The sequence below is a fragment of the Euleptes europaea genome, chromosome 2 (assembly GCF_029931775.1).
Source record: "Euleptes europaea isolate rEulEur1 chromosome 2, rEulEur1.hap1, whole genome shotgun sequence".
NCBI classification, from domain to species: Eukaryota; Metazoa; Chordata; class Lepidosauria; order Squamata; family Sphaerodactylidae; genus Euleptes; species Euleptes europaea.
In genome coordinates, this window is record NC_079313.1 from 91861651 (window position 1) to 91878419 (window position 16769).

General features: G+C 42.4%; 1 protein-coding gene across 1 annotated transcript in view; it reads left to right on the top strand.

Moving 5' to 3' along the window:
• The first annotated feature begins 11949 nt into the window (after nt 1–11949).
• Nucleotides 11950–16769, top strand: part of RASSF5 (Ras association domain family member 5) — an 87170-nt gene continuing 82350 nt past the window's right edge. The window contains exon 1 of the mRNA XM_056845544.1: nt 11950–12097. Coding sequence (XP_056701522.1) covers nt 11950–12097 — 148 coding nt within the window. The remainder of the gene's footprint in view (nt 12098–16769) is intronic.

Below are 16769 nucleotides of genomic sequence, written 5' to 3' on the forward strand. Positions count from 1 at the left end.
TGTGAAAAAAGAGAGGGTGAGGAAGGAAAAGGCAAGAAACGCAATCCCTCAAACTCCCCTCTGTGGAGGGCTGCAAACCTTAGTTGATTACTGGGAATAGTTAGTTGAACGAAACCTATCTGTGCAGATTAAAATCTCCCTTCCAAATCTCTGTGTGCTGTTGTGCGTGCCACACAGATTTGCTAGCTCTTACGCTCCCTGAGCCGGATAGGATGAAAAAGATGCACACAGATGACTTTTCCTTTCATCTTGTATCTGTGGCCCTCTGGTAAAGTGTGAGGGGAGTTCTTGGCAGCAGCTGTCAGGAATGAATTGGGCCCTCAAATGTTACATCCATGCCCTGTTCACACTTGTTCGGAGGCAGTGTGTTCATTGTAATGGAGTTTAGGGCTAAGCAAAGCATGTGCCCCAGTCAGTGGTGGTCCACATCCTTGCACGTGGAAGGTCCAGGTTCAAATTCTGGCATCTCCAGTGAAAGGATCAGGTAATGTGAAAGGGCTGAGACTCGAGGGAGTTGCTGTGCATCTGATTTGACATCACTGAGCTTAAAAACCAATGGATCTGATTCAGTGTGAGGTGGTTTCATGTGCAGGTACCTGAACCAACAGGAGAATGAAGAAGTATTCTTTAGATAGTGATAGAGCTTGCCAGTGTGGAGAATGCTGCTTAATCAGCTTTGCAGTCTACATTTTTGGCAAGCGCAAGATCTGGCTCAGGTCTGAAAGCTTGACAGCACTGTAGCTTGTTCCCTGCATCGCAGGAGAGCTTTCCGTTTGTGTAGCCAAGTATTCTTTTGCTGACCCCTCTCAAGCGGTTAGCCCAGTTTCCTGATTCTCACATTTGGGCTTGTGCCCAAATTCATACTCAATTCAATATGTCTTGCTGTGGTAGATACGCAGAAGAGCAAACAGGAATCGCGCAGAGCCATTTGAGAATGAAGAGCAATTGAAAGAGACAGTGACTCCATATGGTTCCACTGCATCGTATTAAGGCTTTAACACGGCGATATTGCGCACAACCCCATCAATGATTTGGTTGCAGTGATATGTCAGAGTTGGTCAGCTGTTCTTCAATGAGTGTCTGTTTGCATTGCTATGAAAACTATTTGCACTTTGCTCTATCTCCTCCCTCCCCACCCCCGTCAAGTCACAGCCAACTTATGGCGCCCCCGGTTTTCAAGGCAAGAGGCTAACAGAGGTGGTTTGCCATTTGCCTGCCTCTGCATAGTAACCCTGGTATAGCTGGTTAAATGTGGATGAGTTTACACCCCTTTTTAAAGAGTGATTGTACTGAAAGCAAATTCATGTGCACCGCAAGGCTATGCAGTCGGTGACTGTAAGACAGCAAGTATAGCATAGTAGTTAAAGGAATGAGCTCTGAGCCAGGAAATTCGGGTACAAATCTTACCTTCTCTCTCTTCCCCTTTATGTTGCTTGGTGGACCAGGGCAGTGAGCACAAAGGGGCTGGACAGACATAACACTCTGCTGGGTTCACTGTTAAATAGGAAGCCCACAGACTTTTTAACTTGGACTCAAAGTTTATAGTTAACTGGAATTCTAGTTTGCATTGCCTGTATAACTGATGTTAAACTTGACTTCCTTTAATAATTGCTTTTTCTTATCAATTACACGCAGAAACATATCTACACAGCCAAATTCTGTCCTGGGTGTATGATCAACTGATGAAGCAGTCCATGCTTGGATAGGAAGGAGTATGTATTTAGTGCCAAATAACATAACTAATTATCCTAGCTAGCTAATTCTGTAGATTGGTTGAATGGTTGCTGTCACTTTTCTTTCTCTTTCTGAACAGAAGCAGTAGTATGTGCTGAGCCCAAAGGGGATTTTGCCTGGGTTTTTTCATGGGAACTAAAACAGTTTTGTAAAAACAAAATCTCTACATTCGGAAACTCCCCTTTTAATATCATTTTGTCACTTTACAGATACTCCCTTTCCAAACAATATCTTTGGGTGGATTCTTTTTGGCATTTATACTACATTTAAAGCTGGGTGTGTGCTGGCTGGAGAGAACTCGAGTCCCACAGATGCCAGGAGTACAAATGCATGATTTCCTGGCAGCAGCGTCCATATGCTTGTTGAGGGAGGTTTTTCTTTTCTGTTTTTTAATAATTGTTCCCATAAGATGCATTGGTAAAAGATATTCAAGACATCTCAGATAATAGCTTAGTTAGTTGGATGCCTAGTGAAATACTTGAGAGTTCCTTCAGTTCTTGTATTGGTGGCAAGTTGTTTACCTGGTGGCGAGTGCCTAGTTCAAATCCTGATCTGGTCAAAGAGGTGCATTTGAGTGGAGACATTACTGGCTTGTTGCAGAATGAGGGGACAGATGGCCCAGTGTGTTCGGACAGTCAAATACTGGAAGGTTTCCCATCTGCCGAGCCAGCGGCTGGAGACCAGCATCGGGCCCTGCACGCTGGCGCTAGGGCCACAAATGCCGGTGTGCGCCTCTCGGACGCCAGTGCTGTGGGCCCTTGCACCGGCGTGGGCCTTCGCCGGCCTCCAAAGACTTTGGTGAGGGCCACCAGCACAAGTCAGGAATGCGCTGAAAGAGAACTATTATTATAACCAGTGTAAAGAAATAGAAGAGAACTACATAAAAAGGAAGAACAAGAGATCTGTTCCAACGGAAATTTAAAACACGGTTAGACATACTAAAAGATCAACACAGTAATACATTAACTGAACTGGACAAAAATAAAGATGGGAACAATACACTGAAGAACTATACAGAGGAGATGAAAGCATGACAGTCTTTCAAAGAAGAAACTTTTGAAGAAGAACCTACAGTTTTAGAAAGTGAAGTGAAAGCTGCACTGAAAGGAATTGGGAGAAACAAATCACCCAGAGTAAATGGGATATCAATAGAGTTAATCAAAGTCAAGATCAAGATTATTGATACCATACTATACCCATTACTGTGTATGGGTGTGAAAGTTGGACAGCGAAGACAGCTGACAAGAAGAAAGCTGACCAATTTGAAAAGTGGTGTTGGAGGAGAGTTTTACAGATACCATGGACCGGCAAAAAGACAAATCAGTGAGTTGTAGATCAAATCGAGCATTCTGAACACGTAGGAGCTAAAATGACTAAACTGAGACCATCATACTTTGGTCACATTATGAGAAGACGAGAGTCACTGGAAAAGACAATAATGCTAGGAAAAGTTGCTGTGGGAAGGGGGGATCCTCAAAACCACCCCCTCCTTACAGCTGTGGAAATCTATAGGGGACCTAACTAGGGTTGCCAGGTCCCTCTTCGCCACCGGCGGGAGATTTTTGGGGCGGAGCCTGAGGAGGGCGGGGTTTGGGGAGGGACTTAAATGCCATAGAGTTAAATTGCCAAAGCGGCCATTTTTCTCCAGGTGATCTGATCTCTATCGGCTGGAGATCAGTTGAATTAGCAGGAGATCTCCTGCTACTACCTGGCAGTTGGCAACCCTAGACCTAACCCAGTAACTGCTATAGTCCTCTAATGCTGTAGCAATTACCATTTAAACCCTCCCTCCACACACACAAAGTCCACTGTTGCCATGGCAGGGGGGAAATGCAGGGAAATGGTAGCTGATGGAGGAAAGTCTTAAAAATAAATTGCTAACATTTCCATGTATATTGAAGATTTTTACTTGGTACTCCTGTGGGTCAAATCAGTCAGTCAATGCATATGACCTGCCTTTATAATTCTGTTAGGAATTAATTGAGAAACACTTTGGTGCCCAGTTGGAGGAAGTGTTGTTGTGGCAAACAGAATTGTTCACACAAAGGCAGCGTAACACTGTTGTATGGGCTTCCTGGCCTTAATTAAAACATGTTGCAAGAGCTGAACCACATTCCCATGATACTTTAAACTATGTGAGTTCTGCTGGGTAAGTTAGTAGATAATATGTTCAAAAGAGCAATAATAGAAACATGATTGATAAGCTCTTGCATAGCCGCATTGCTGCAATTATTTGCCTGTTTGTGGCTTTTTTATGCGCAAAGTACTTTATGTGCCACTGGACAGGCAAATCAAATCAAATTGAAAACATAAATAAAAATACCCCTTGGAATTCTTCTTAAGAACTAGTAGCAACAAATAAACGATTTTAGATGCCGGGCGTTATAAATGTGACAAAATGGGTAATATTTATTATGCTACACATTCAGGGTACTTATCTTGTGAACCAAACAGCATAATCATGTACTTTTCATGTTCTGGAGAAACAGTGGATTTGAGCCAACAATTTTGTCCTATCTGCACCCGTGTGCTCCTGCAGTGTCAGTTGTTTTCTGTGGATATAATATGTGTCAGTGCAAAACTGCCTTACATCAGCAGAAGGTCCTTTGTGCTGGAGGAAAAGCAGGTATGCTGCTGACAGAAGAAAATGATCAGATCTTCTCAGTAATTAGCAGCTCTTCTTCTGGAAAGCTTGGGCCGTTTGGTCTACAAGTAAATAATCTTGCTTAGTGTACTTAGATGTATGTTGAGAGAGCTGCAACTCTTTTAAGTTACACAGTGGCTCTCATAAGCAGGTATAATTTCTGTACTGCTAAAGGGTGTGGCCTACATGACTATAGATTTCATATTGCATCCCAGGGTAGCAACATGGGTGCCCTGTAATAACAAGCAGATATTAGTTACCATATGAATTAAAACATATCTATCTGTCTGCCTATCTCTTCCCATTTTCTTGTTGATTTAAATCATGGTTTAAATCAGGGGTCCCCAACAGCCCATGGATACCATGGTACCCACCAACACCTTTCCTGGTGCCCACCAAGCATTTTTAGAAAATGAGAGGGGCCAGGTGGGACTTTTGCCCAGCAGGGCTTTTAGTTGGCTATGCAGATTTTTAAAACACATTGCTTTGGCAGCAGTTGCATCACAGCACAAGGGTCATAACTGCATGGATGAATAGGGTTGCCAACCTCCAGGTACTAGCTGGAGATCTCCTGCTATTACAACTGATCTTCAGCTGATAGAGATCAGTTCACCTGGAGAAAATGGCCGCTTTGGCAATTGGACTCTATGGCATTGAAGTCCCTCCCCTCCCCAAACCCCTCCCTCCTCAGGCTTCGCCCAAAAACCTCCCACTGGTGGCAAAGAGGGACCCAGCAACCCTATGCATGAAGCATCTACAAAATTTTTTAAAACAATATGTTAATTTAAAAGGCATCGTTTTCAGCAGAGCTTCTGTCTGACATGTTGAAGAGTTACTACTAGAGTTATGCAAACCTCCCTCCCTGTCATTTTGTGGTTGCCTCCGCCTCTTTTGGCAGCCATTTTGTGGTTGTGCCCACCACCCTTTGTCAGAATTCCAAAGGTGCCCATCGGGTCAAAACGTTTGGAAACCTCTGGTTTAAATCAGTACAGCTGTATTGATCATTAAAAGGGCCCAAGTAAGGGAAGCCAGAACACATTTGAGAATTGAATTGCTTTCTTTTAAATAGCTAAGAAGCTGAAAAAATCTCCTATGTTTTTGGATATGTTTTTGATTCTGGTGGTGTAACATGGTGCAATGACTTGCAGGATTATGGGAAATTAACCCTGCAGCCCAGCAATTGACCGAACATCTCTTCATTTTCTTGTGGTAGTATCTTTGCTGGGTAAGAGGCCTTCGTTTTGAGACCACTGGAGTCCTTCAGTGAAAAGGATAGGATGTCTCTTTCCCCCGTCCCTTACCTTGCACCTTTTCTGCTTGCCTAGTTCATGGGCAGGCATGAATTGTTCTCCTTAGCAGACCCAGGTGGCCAACCAGCCAAGTGTGACCACTGCAGTTTTGAGAGGCTGTAAAATGATGATTGCATTGTTGGAGTGTCTCTGGAGCCTTGTGCTTTTTTCTTTTTCTGCAATCTAACCACCAAGCAGCTGGTGACCCAGCCTGTCTTCCACTGGAATCTCAGTCAGGTGGCAGAGCCATAATTAAAGGACACCCAGCAAACCTTTGCTGCCAAATATAGCCGAGATCAAAATCCCTCCTCCTCCTCCTGTCTTATCACAAGGAAATCTGTGTGTCGTTCATTGTAGGAGAGATTTATGGAATGCATAATGCCAGAATCCTCTCTCAAAATAATGTGCGGGACATTTCATGGGAAGCAGGTGGGGACTGCACCTGCTCACTAGGAAGTTAGCTGGTGGCTACTTGAACGGGGGTGGGGGGGGGTGGGGAGAGAAGCCCGGGACAGAAATCGAGTTCAGCACTTGAACATTAACCCACTTGGAATTTTGGATGTGTCTGCCAATCCTTGGTCTCCATTTGGATCACCACCTAATTGGGAAGCCTCCAATATTGTTAGAACTGCAGAGAACAGATCCTGATGTGGATGCAGCATTTACGTGTCAACTGGGAGGCATTGATATGTGGGGCAAAGGTGCTTCAGAACCAAAAGGCAAGCAGGTGTGCAGTTAAAGTAGCTTCTTTTTCTTTCCTGCTGTGCAGCGAATTTACCTATCTAGCTTCTTTTCTGACACAATTTTTGAAGGCAGAAAACCAATGGGTGCAGTTGACTCCTCACTATATCTTCATGATAGGAAGAAGTACAGAGCTCCTATCAGGAGGCAAAAAGGGATGACATTAGCCCATACTGTTATCATACTATTCAGTATACTGAATGACCTTTTATGCACGGGTTGTTCTTGTCGCAGTCACCCCCAACTACTTTGGGGCTTCATTTTAATTATGTATGTATTTTCCGACGTTCAGAAGTCACCTCACGCTCCCCTCACGTTTTCAGGATGCTGTTTTACCCTGAGTCTGCCACAGTCCCAAATTGAAAGCCGGTCCTGTGGATACGTATCACCTTGGGCTTTTCTCCCCTCGCCAATTCTCGCTCCTCCCTCCCACATGTCTGCCCCCCTCACCCAACCTTTCTCCTTGAAGCCATTATTGAGTATACTAGCGAGAGAATAATGCTGGAATACGATGAGGCTGCTTATTTGGTTAGTTTCACAGTGAGTTTCAGTCAATTTCAGTTCTTGGCAAGTTGGAACAGAGGTGGGCTGATTTGCTGCCCTTCCCTTATATGGCATGAATGCCCTTCCTCTTATAGGCATGAAAGCCTTTTTTTGTTTGCGAGTGCAACACGTTCATCATGGAATGATGAATGTCACAAATGATCGGGTGATTGTTTTTATGTTCTTATGACCCCTGAATTGAGTTATGCAGAAACAAATTGGTTGGGGGGGGGGTTGTTTAAACACTTTTTTGTTTTGGCTGTAAAATGGCCACTTGGTTCAGATCAAATGAAAGAATCCCACTGCAGAGCTGGCGGGGGCTGGTGACGTTTTTTTTTTTTTAAAGCACTACAGCCAATTACAAAGCAGCATTTTCAGGTGGCAGGGACTCACGTGTGGTTCAGAAGCTCTGCATTTTCACTGGAGATGCATAATTGATTTATCTTTGTAGAAATCTGAACTCTTTTAAAAAGAGTGAAATTATGTCGTAATCTCTCTTTCCATCTCTTTTTAGAAATCAACTCTTTTAAAAAGAGTGAAATTACAATTGCCCTATAGAAAAATACCTAAGACTACTATTTTTATGATGCTGTATCATCCATTCAGCAAATCCGCTGCAAACATTTTTTAAAACCCCATCTATTTTATTGAGGGTTGTTTTTTTTTAACAGGAACAATACAGTGCCTGCCTGAGCGGGTATGTTTGGTTTTCTTGCAGTTGCCCTTATAAGGAAGTGGTGGAATTTACATCACTTATCCCTATGATTCGTAGAACTTTGTCAATTTTTACAAAGAGCCAGTGTGGTGTGGTGGTTAAGAGGGGTGGACTCTAATCTGGATAACCAGGTTTGATTCCCCACTCCTCCACATGAAGCCTACTGGTTGACGTTGGGCTAGTCACAGTTCTCTCAGAACTCTCTCAGCCCCACCTCCCCACAAGGTGTCTGTTGTGGGGAGGGGAAGGGAAGGTGATTGTAAGCCACTTTGAGACTCCTTAAAGGTAGAGAAAAGCGGGGTTTAAAAACCAACTCTTCTTCTTAATCATCTCTGTATGGTTGGTGTTTTAAGGTAGCTCATTCCTTTAATAGGCGTGGACATTTTTTGGATCAATGCATTTAAGTACATGCTGGGCAAGTCTGTTTGAAGCTTCTTATTTCCTGTTTGAATTTATATTGAATTTGGGCCCTCTCTTATATACTAGTAACTTACTTCAAGTTAGTTTCTTTTAGAGGTTGGGTGTGTGTGGCTTTATTGCCCCCCCCCCCCCCGGTTTGTTCTGGTAAGTGTAGGATCAGTTGCGAAGAACCAGGTATTTGAATGCGAGCAGGCCCTTCATTTCAGTATATTGCTCCTATGACAATAGCAGGCTATATGAACCTGAACTTCAATAGTGAAAAATATGGCCATTCTTTTAATGTATTTACTTAGCAGAATGTAAAAGGCCTCTATTCTGGTTCAAAGCTTTTGGTCATCTTTTGTTCACTTCAACAAGCACCAATAGTAGGATGGCATTGGCAACATGTGGATTAGTCCATCATGTTCATTTGCTGGTCCAAAATAAATTGTCTTAGTTTTTTCTCTCTGATTCTGTGGGGAAAATTCTGAAAATGTTTTGCCATATAAAGGGAAAGGATGCTTACAGGAATACAGGATGGAGATCCAAGAAAATCACTCTGTAAACACTCTAAACAACAACAACAATGATAACTAGAGCTGGTTTTTATAACCCAATTTTCTCTACTTTAAGGAGTCTCAAAGCGGTTTACAATCACATTCCCTTCCTCTCCCCACAACAGACACCTTGTGAGGTAGGTGGGGCTGTGAGAGTTCAGAGAGAACTGTGACTAGCCAAGGTCACCCACCAGGCTTCATGTGGAGGAGTGGGGAAACAAAGCCGGTTATCCAGATTAGAGTCTGCCACTCATGTGAGGAGTGGGGAATCGAACCCGGTTCTCCAGATTAGAGTCCACCACTCTTAACCACTACACCACGCTGGCTCTCAAGCTTTTACATTTACTGAAGCTTTTATTAGCAGTAGAAGGTAGCTTTCCTGATCCTTGTCTTTGGAATGATAAATGGTCCTACTGGGTTGCCATTGTTAGCACTCAAGCAATTGCCTGATCAGATTTCTCATATGATAGCACTGGTGATCATGTGGAAGTCATTTTATATAATTAAGATAATTCTAATGTCATGACAATGGAAATCAATAAACGGCTGAAAGTCGTAAGCTTTTCACTTCTTAACTATAAATAAGTTGCACCTTAGGCACGTATTATTTCTGACCACACTGTTCATTGGAGATTACATACAATCCTCTGAGACACAGAAATCTTAATTTCTCCTCTGAGCATTCAAAGATGGTGATTGTGGCTGTCCTAAGAGTGAGCCCTTCAGAAGATGAAGAGGTTACATCTCACGGGTGTGGTTGTGAGGATTCCAGTGGGAGCAAATGAGGTGAGCTCATGAGCGAATAGAGTTGGGCTGGGGAGACTTGGGTTCCAATCCTTGCTCAGTTACAGTCCAGCTTTGGCAAGTTGCAATCTCTCAACTGAATCTATCCCCTGGAGTTGGTGGGGTAAAGTAAGCTGAAACTCATAGGTTCCATGGAGGATGGATGGGATACGAGTATGATATTTCCCAGCTTGAACTGAAAAACTGGTCATCGGCAGAGGATGATCTTTGGTGAAAGGTCTAATGACTGAAGCACGTAGAACTAGAAGATCTTCAACCTGTCTCAGTCTACCATTCTGAAAAATGGGGTAGTTGATTACTGGGAGCTGTATGTTGTAAACAACATTAATGAAAATTGCTCAGACTACAGCTTTTATAATGGGGTAGTGGTTTTTACTTTGATTTATAGACCTTTCAAGGTTTCTTCTCCAGGACAGACAGCATAGCCCTTACTAATCCACCCGCGCATGCTCTTGTTCCACTTAGTGTTCCTGATATCAGTAAATCATGTTTCCAGCTTTCATATAGCCAACTGCTGTTCCTGGGAAACAACGATTTGTGACCCATCAGAGTAGAATATTGCGGTGTGTTTCTCTGTAGATGGTTTTCCCGTTGCAGTTGTGATAGAATGGTGTCTGTGATGTCAGACCTGGATGTGTCACTAGGTATTTCCGTACTGAACTGTGCCATTTTGAATTCCCCGACAATGTTCTGGTAGTCTTATTTTTTGTCTTGTAGCAAGATGTATGTACATATTTCCAGCACCTTCTCAACAAGCATGGCTCCCTGCGCTCCATTTCATGTATGGGGAGTAGGGTTGCCAACCTCCAGGTAGTGGAAAGAATCCAGACAGCACTCACACAATATATATTAAAGTACTAATTTATAAAGGTGAAGGAAGGTGCAAAAGTGAACAATATATACAACAAGGTAATAACCAAATACACATATAGATATCAATAGCAGTCCAGCAGAAAAAAAATTCAATCTATAAATATCCTGGGAGTCAGGTAAGTCAATGTCAATTCCTGAGTGTCCTGAGTAACAGGTAAGAAAATTTTTATACTCAAATATAGACTTCTTTAGGTGTTGTAAATTGCTGGAAAGCGGAGTCCCAGGCAGGAGCCACGGAGGGAAGCTGTCAGGACGTGTTGTCTAGATCCAAATCACGTTTCGCTCATGGCTTCATCAGCTATCTGTATCAATAAAGTGCAAGAAAAAAACACAGTCTCATAGGACCAGAAGAAATTCATGTAGGTCTTGTCCACTTTGAGACCTACATGAATTTCTTCTGGTCCTATGAGACTGTGTTTTTTCCTTGCACTTTATTGATACAGATAGCTGATGAAGCCATGAGCGAAACGTGATTTGGATCTAGACAACACGTCCTGACAGCTTCCCTCCGTGGCTCCTGCCTGGGACTCCGCTTTCCAGCAATTTACAATACCTAAAGAAGTCTATATTTGAGTATAAAAATTTTCTTACCTGTTACTCAGGACACTCAGGAATTGACATTGACTTACCTGACTCCCAGGATATTTATAGATTGAACTTTTTTTCTGCTGGACTGCTATTGATATCTATATGTGTATTTGGTTATTACCTTGTTGTATATATTGTTCACTTTTGCACCTTCCTTCACCTTTATAAATTAGTACTTTAATATATATTGTGTGAGTGCTGTCTGGATTCTTTCCATTATCCATACAGCACTGAGCCTTTCTTTCTCCAACCTCCAGGTAGTAGCTGGAGATCTCCTGCTATTACAACTGATCTCCAGCTGACAGAGATCAGTTCACCTGGAGAAAATTGGACTCTATGGCACTGAAGTCCCTCCCCTGCCCAAACCCTACTCTCCTCAGGCTCCGCCCCAAAAACCTCCCGCTAGTAGTGAAGAGGGACCTGGCAACCCTAATGGGGAGAGGTGTGATGGAGAGAATATCAAGTCATACATCTGGAGCTAAATGATCCCCCCCTCAACTGACTTGTGTTTGTCAATGTAGCTAATAGCCTGTCCTAACTATTATTTATATCCCCCAAAGGTGGAGAAATCTATTATTTAGCATATTAAGATCACTGGTTTAATTTTTGGCTAAAGTGAAGTAGCTGTAAGCTTGACTTTGGACTGACATACTAGCAGAAAAGTGTTTGGGACTCCAAGGTTATTAGAAAGAGACTCTGGAGAGAAAGGGATGGCTTCTGGTCTCCCTCTTTACTGTAGTCTCTTCCGCTAGGTTGCTTTATCTTATCAGGCAAAAAGCCCTAGAAATAGAAAGTTTTCCATGAGTTAGAAGCAGCCCTGGAAGTTTCTGGACTATGGGGTACAGTTTCTGTTGCTTTTGTTTGACAAAATACAACCACCATCAAAGTGAACTTGCACAAAGTGCAAGTTAACTCTCCATAGAGAACATCCTGATTTTAGCAACGTAAATAACTTGCAGTGATAAATATATGTGCTGCTTCCAATAACATTCCGCATTTGAGCGCTGTCTGCTTGCCTGGATTGCTTGTGCCCGAAGAAGCTATTGATCTTCTGTTAGAAGAATGACTGAAGGGAAAGCGGAGACTGCAGCTTGCTTTGGACTAGTAACAAAGAGAATCCGCAAGATCTTCAGGCATTTCCCTAAGTCTAAATCATGGTCGGAGGGTCTCCAAGTCAAGAGGCCTAGCAGGCAGGTCTTGCGAGCTGAAGGTAGGTAGTGACCATTTGGACAGATTTATATACTGTTTCTAGTAATAAACTACCGAAAGGTTTGAGGCAGTGGCTTCTGGTTAAAATGGATGGGGGTGGGGAGTTGCAATCTGCCTTGTAATGTATATAAGAGAGAACATGATGAATAACTTTTCTAACCCTAATACTAGTTTTTGAAAATCTCCTAATACAACGGATTTTTTAAAAATATTCCAATCAGAATACCAAACATTAAAGGCAAATATCAATATAAACATTACTAACATAACTAGTTTAAAATCAACAGATATCAAAATTCATAACATTACCACCTACTACTTATCAATTAAATTCACAAAATACATTATCCAAAACTATTCACTTATCAAACTTACCTTATCTACAATCCCATACTTTTCTGCCTGATAAGGATTTTTTTTTTGGGTGGGGGCTTGTGATGGTGTAACTTATTTTTTAGATGATGAAACAGTCCAGTCATGTTTAGCGGTAGCTAAATATGGAATATATTACTGTAGAACCAATGTTGTGAGCATAATGAAAATGCTCCCGTTACTGTGGCTTTGTGATAACAAGCTGCTTTTAAATGCTAAACTTTCAAGTCTGCTTCTTAAGGAAGAATTTTCAAAGCATAGTTTTGGTGGTGATGTAGGTTGGGTTTTCCAGTTCATATGGATGCAGATGGGAAAACCGAGACCTTTGGCAGATGGATATTAATGTATACACAAGTTTTCTGGAGTTTTGTTAGCCACTGAGGAGTCTGAGGAGTGTAAGGGGCTCAAAATAGTGAAGAAAGGCAATGTTTCCGGGCTCTGTCTTACTCTCAGGGTAATGGCATCCTCATGGATTTTTTAACAGTACATATAGAGCAACGGTTGATATTTTTTTCCTCGGTGGTCTCGAGTTGGTAAAAACAACCTTAGCTCCAAAAGAATACCTTCAGTTTTCTGAAAAGTTGACAAGGAGCCTGTAAAAAACAACAACATAGTCTCTCTTGAATCCTGTAGGTTGAGGTTGCCATGTTTGGACTCGGGAATCAGAGATGGAGAGTGGCATGAGTTGTACAACTCTTCATGTCGTTCAGAACTTTTGAGGGGAGGAAAGACGCTTGGGACTTCATAAAAGTTGGGGAGATATGTCCCATATGCATGCAAATAATTCCAGAGGTCTTATAGTCACTTGTTGCTTTTTCAGAATTCCTGTTAACGTTACCTTGACTCAGTTCCTGCTAGTTCGGACTCAATTTCTTAGTTCCTGCTAGTGATGCAGCCTGAGCGTGGTCTGACTGTAATATTCATGTCTTTACGAACATCCCGTGACCTTCATAGAGACAGTAGTCCGCTGCTGCTGCCTGCATGAAAAGGGGAACTGTCTTATTCTTTGAAACAGCAGGCCAATTCAGCAGTCATTTCCCTTGTTCATATTTGCTTCTGAATATGAGAATGGGGTTATAGATTTAATAAAATCAATCAAGCGTAGATCGCATAACTAAGGTCAGCGGTGTGGCTGTCCTCCAGTGGTATCCAGCTGGTGCTCTCCAGTATAAAGCTGTCAGGGTCTTCACTTACTAACTCAGATTTTTGTCTTTTTGGGGGCATTTTTTGCCCAAAAGTATGGGCATTTTTTAAAATAGTCTCTGTGACTGAAATTCATCATGTTAAGCCTCTAACATTGTTTCAATTGATGAGCGTGAGAACATAACATTCTTCCGGCGCTTGATCATTGGTCGTTCCCAGAAACACTGCTTGATTATATCTGTCATTTTGTAACAATCTGGTGCAATTCAAAACCCAATGATTGTTCTTTCCAGGCTACTTTCATAAGCCAGGACTGTGACACTCTCAGAAAGGGTATCTCCTTAGGCCAGGGGTGGGGAACCCTTTTTCTTCCAAGGGCCATTTGGATATTTATAACATCATTTCCGGGCCATACAAAATTATCAACTTAAAAATTAGCCTGCTATATTTGGACATTTAGCCAAGAGGCACGACTGGAGACAGCTCCGAGTGTCTGCCACGCAGAGCAACTCGCTTTTGAGCTCTGCCGTCCCCAGCTGAGCCCGAGAGATTCAGGCAGGGCAGCAAACACAAACTCACATCCACCTTGAATAGAGGCTTTTCCTGTCCGCGGGAGGGGAAGGATCGCCAGTCTTAGATCCTTCTGAGCTAGAGATCTGCCAGGACCCATGAAGGGCCAGACCATATGATTTCGCAGACCTTATACGGCCCCCGGGCCTGACGTTCCCCACCCCTGCCTTAGGCTAAGGGTTTTGTTAATTTAGTTTGTTATGGGTGCTACATTGAAACAGAATTATGCCTGCCACCGTGCTATGGAGTGGTTGGACTAGCATCTGGGAAATCCAGCTTCGAATCTCCCCTCTGCCATGGAAACTTGCTGGCTGCCCTTGAGCCACGCACTCTCAGCCTAATCTACTTCACAGCCTAACCTACTCTCACGCACTCTCAGCCTAGCCTACCTCACAGGATTGTTGTGAGAATAAAATGGAGGAGCTGAGAATGAGGTGAGCCATTTTAGGTCTCCATTGAGGAAAAAGGCAGGGTATACATTAAGTAAATAATACTAAATAAAGTTGGTTCTGTCAGTTCTCCTTTCCAGTGTGTCCTAAACTACAACTTGTTAATAGACAGCTCTACAGAAGCATCAGCCTTTTAACATTCCCTTGCCCATTCTAGTTTTACATGAAAATCTGGTTTAAAGAGCTTTTCTGCAGCTGTCCAATTTGACAACTTGTCTCTTGTTGCTGAAGTAAACATTGAGATCTTCTTAATGGCCCTATTCTCTAGACTTCTACAGAATTTATCCTTCTTGTGTAGAGTAAATACATGTGTATATAATTACTGAATTCTGACGGTATCATAAGGCCATAGTCTGACCAGTTCTTTTTTAACTGGGTGTGTGTGGTATATTCTGTTGTTGAAGAAGCCTGATGGGAAAACTTCTCATTGTTCTTCTAGAAATGACCCTTTCATGTCTTCTTTTCTACATACCTCAGCTTATATGTCCCTCTTCCAATAGCTCTTTGTGAGCCATGTCACATGGCTTTCATCCTAAAGCTGAGTTAGGTTTCTAAAATTAGCTTTCCTGAAGTGATTATGCCTCTTCAGAAGGTGATAGTGACCACAGGAGGGTTGTTCTTAATCCTGGAAAAGAATGCCTAATGGCTGCAGATCTGATCATTGACGTGGGAATGGAAATGTTAGGTCCCTGTCAGGAGAGATATGCACGTCTTTAAGTAGTCACTAGCATGACAGGTTGGGGACAAAGAAGATGAATTTCAAGTTAATGTCATTCTCTCCATCTTATTCTGATCCAGAGTTGTGAACAGGTTTTTAAATATTGTAGTTCTGAAGGCCATTGAAATTATGAATGCAGCAGTCTTTTTTATTATTTCTGAAGTAAAAACGCTCTACTTGCAGCTAGGGATAAATGTCCCCCATAAAGTAAATGGGATTCTGAACAGTTATGGTGCATCTGCGAAAGAAGGATTTCCCCAGCTTTTTCATTCACATGTTAGTGCAGTTCTTATCATTGTGGTATATTGTGTCCTGTTCATTTTAAAGTCACAGAGTCTTTTAATTGCAAGTGCTTCGACTTCAACAAAACGTATAAAAGTCTGTTCCAGGCGCAAAATAAAACAAGATTCCAGGGGCACTTTAAGAACTAACGATTATTTCAGCATAAGGATCTAAGACAGGAAACTCACAACTACCTCCCCCCTACACCCCCAGTGACTCCCACTCCATATCCAGAAGATGGCCAAGATGTCCTCCCTCTCATGATCTGCCTAAGGTTATAGAATTACATGCAAGGCTAATCAGGTTTTCTTAATGTACCATAGCAAAATTTGTCTGAAGTACCATGCCAGGCACCTTTGGACTTTCACAGAAGACAGTGGTGCTTCAGGGCCAGGTTGAAGCAGCTTACAACTGCCTTTGTCCAGTCCAAGAATTAAATCACTGCACTTACTGGAGAAGAGGCATATATATCCTGTGGTCATGATTGGCCCATTAAATTGCCCAACTTGGGCAGAGTATGGAGCTTGCAATGTCTTCTAGATTGCAGTGGCTGAATTTGGTGCCTTAGCAGTCAACAAGATCTATTCAATAACTGATCACAATATTAACAGTTCAGAGGCAGGTACGGAAGGCACACATGGACACCTAAATAGTAAATTTCAACTCAAAAACTCAAACAACCCCCCCCCCCATTTCACTATATGTCATTTAAAAAGTGGAGATGGTTGTAGATGGTTGGTGTGGAACTGCAGCTATGAGTAAGCAATGGAATCAATCAAGAACGCCATGTAAATGTGCTGATTAGACTCATCTTAATTTGTTGGGACTGATTGCAATAGCTCTGGAAATGAACAGCCCCCTGCTCATGTGTAAGCAAGCAGAATGTGAGCTGAAGAGCTGAATGATTGTGCACGACTAATTCTCTATATGTCATACACAAAATGGAGTCATGGAGATGGGCACCATATTGTTTTAAGATTTGAGTATGTGTTGATTATGGTCATTATGTGCATGGGGAGATCATAGAAGAATAAAGTAAAGCTCCATTAATTTGGTCCGGAGGTTCACAACACTGCCCTTTAAATCAGAGATTCTGATAAATGTAATGCCGCATGATACTTCTCTGTAATCGTGAGGGA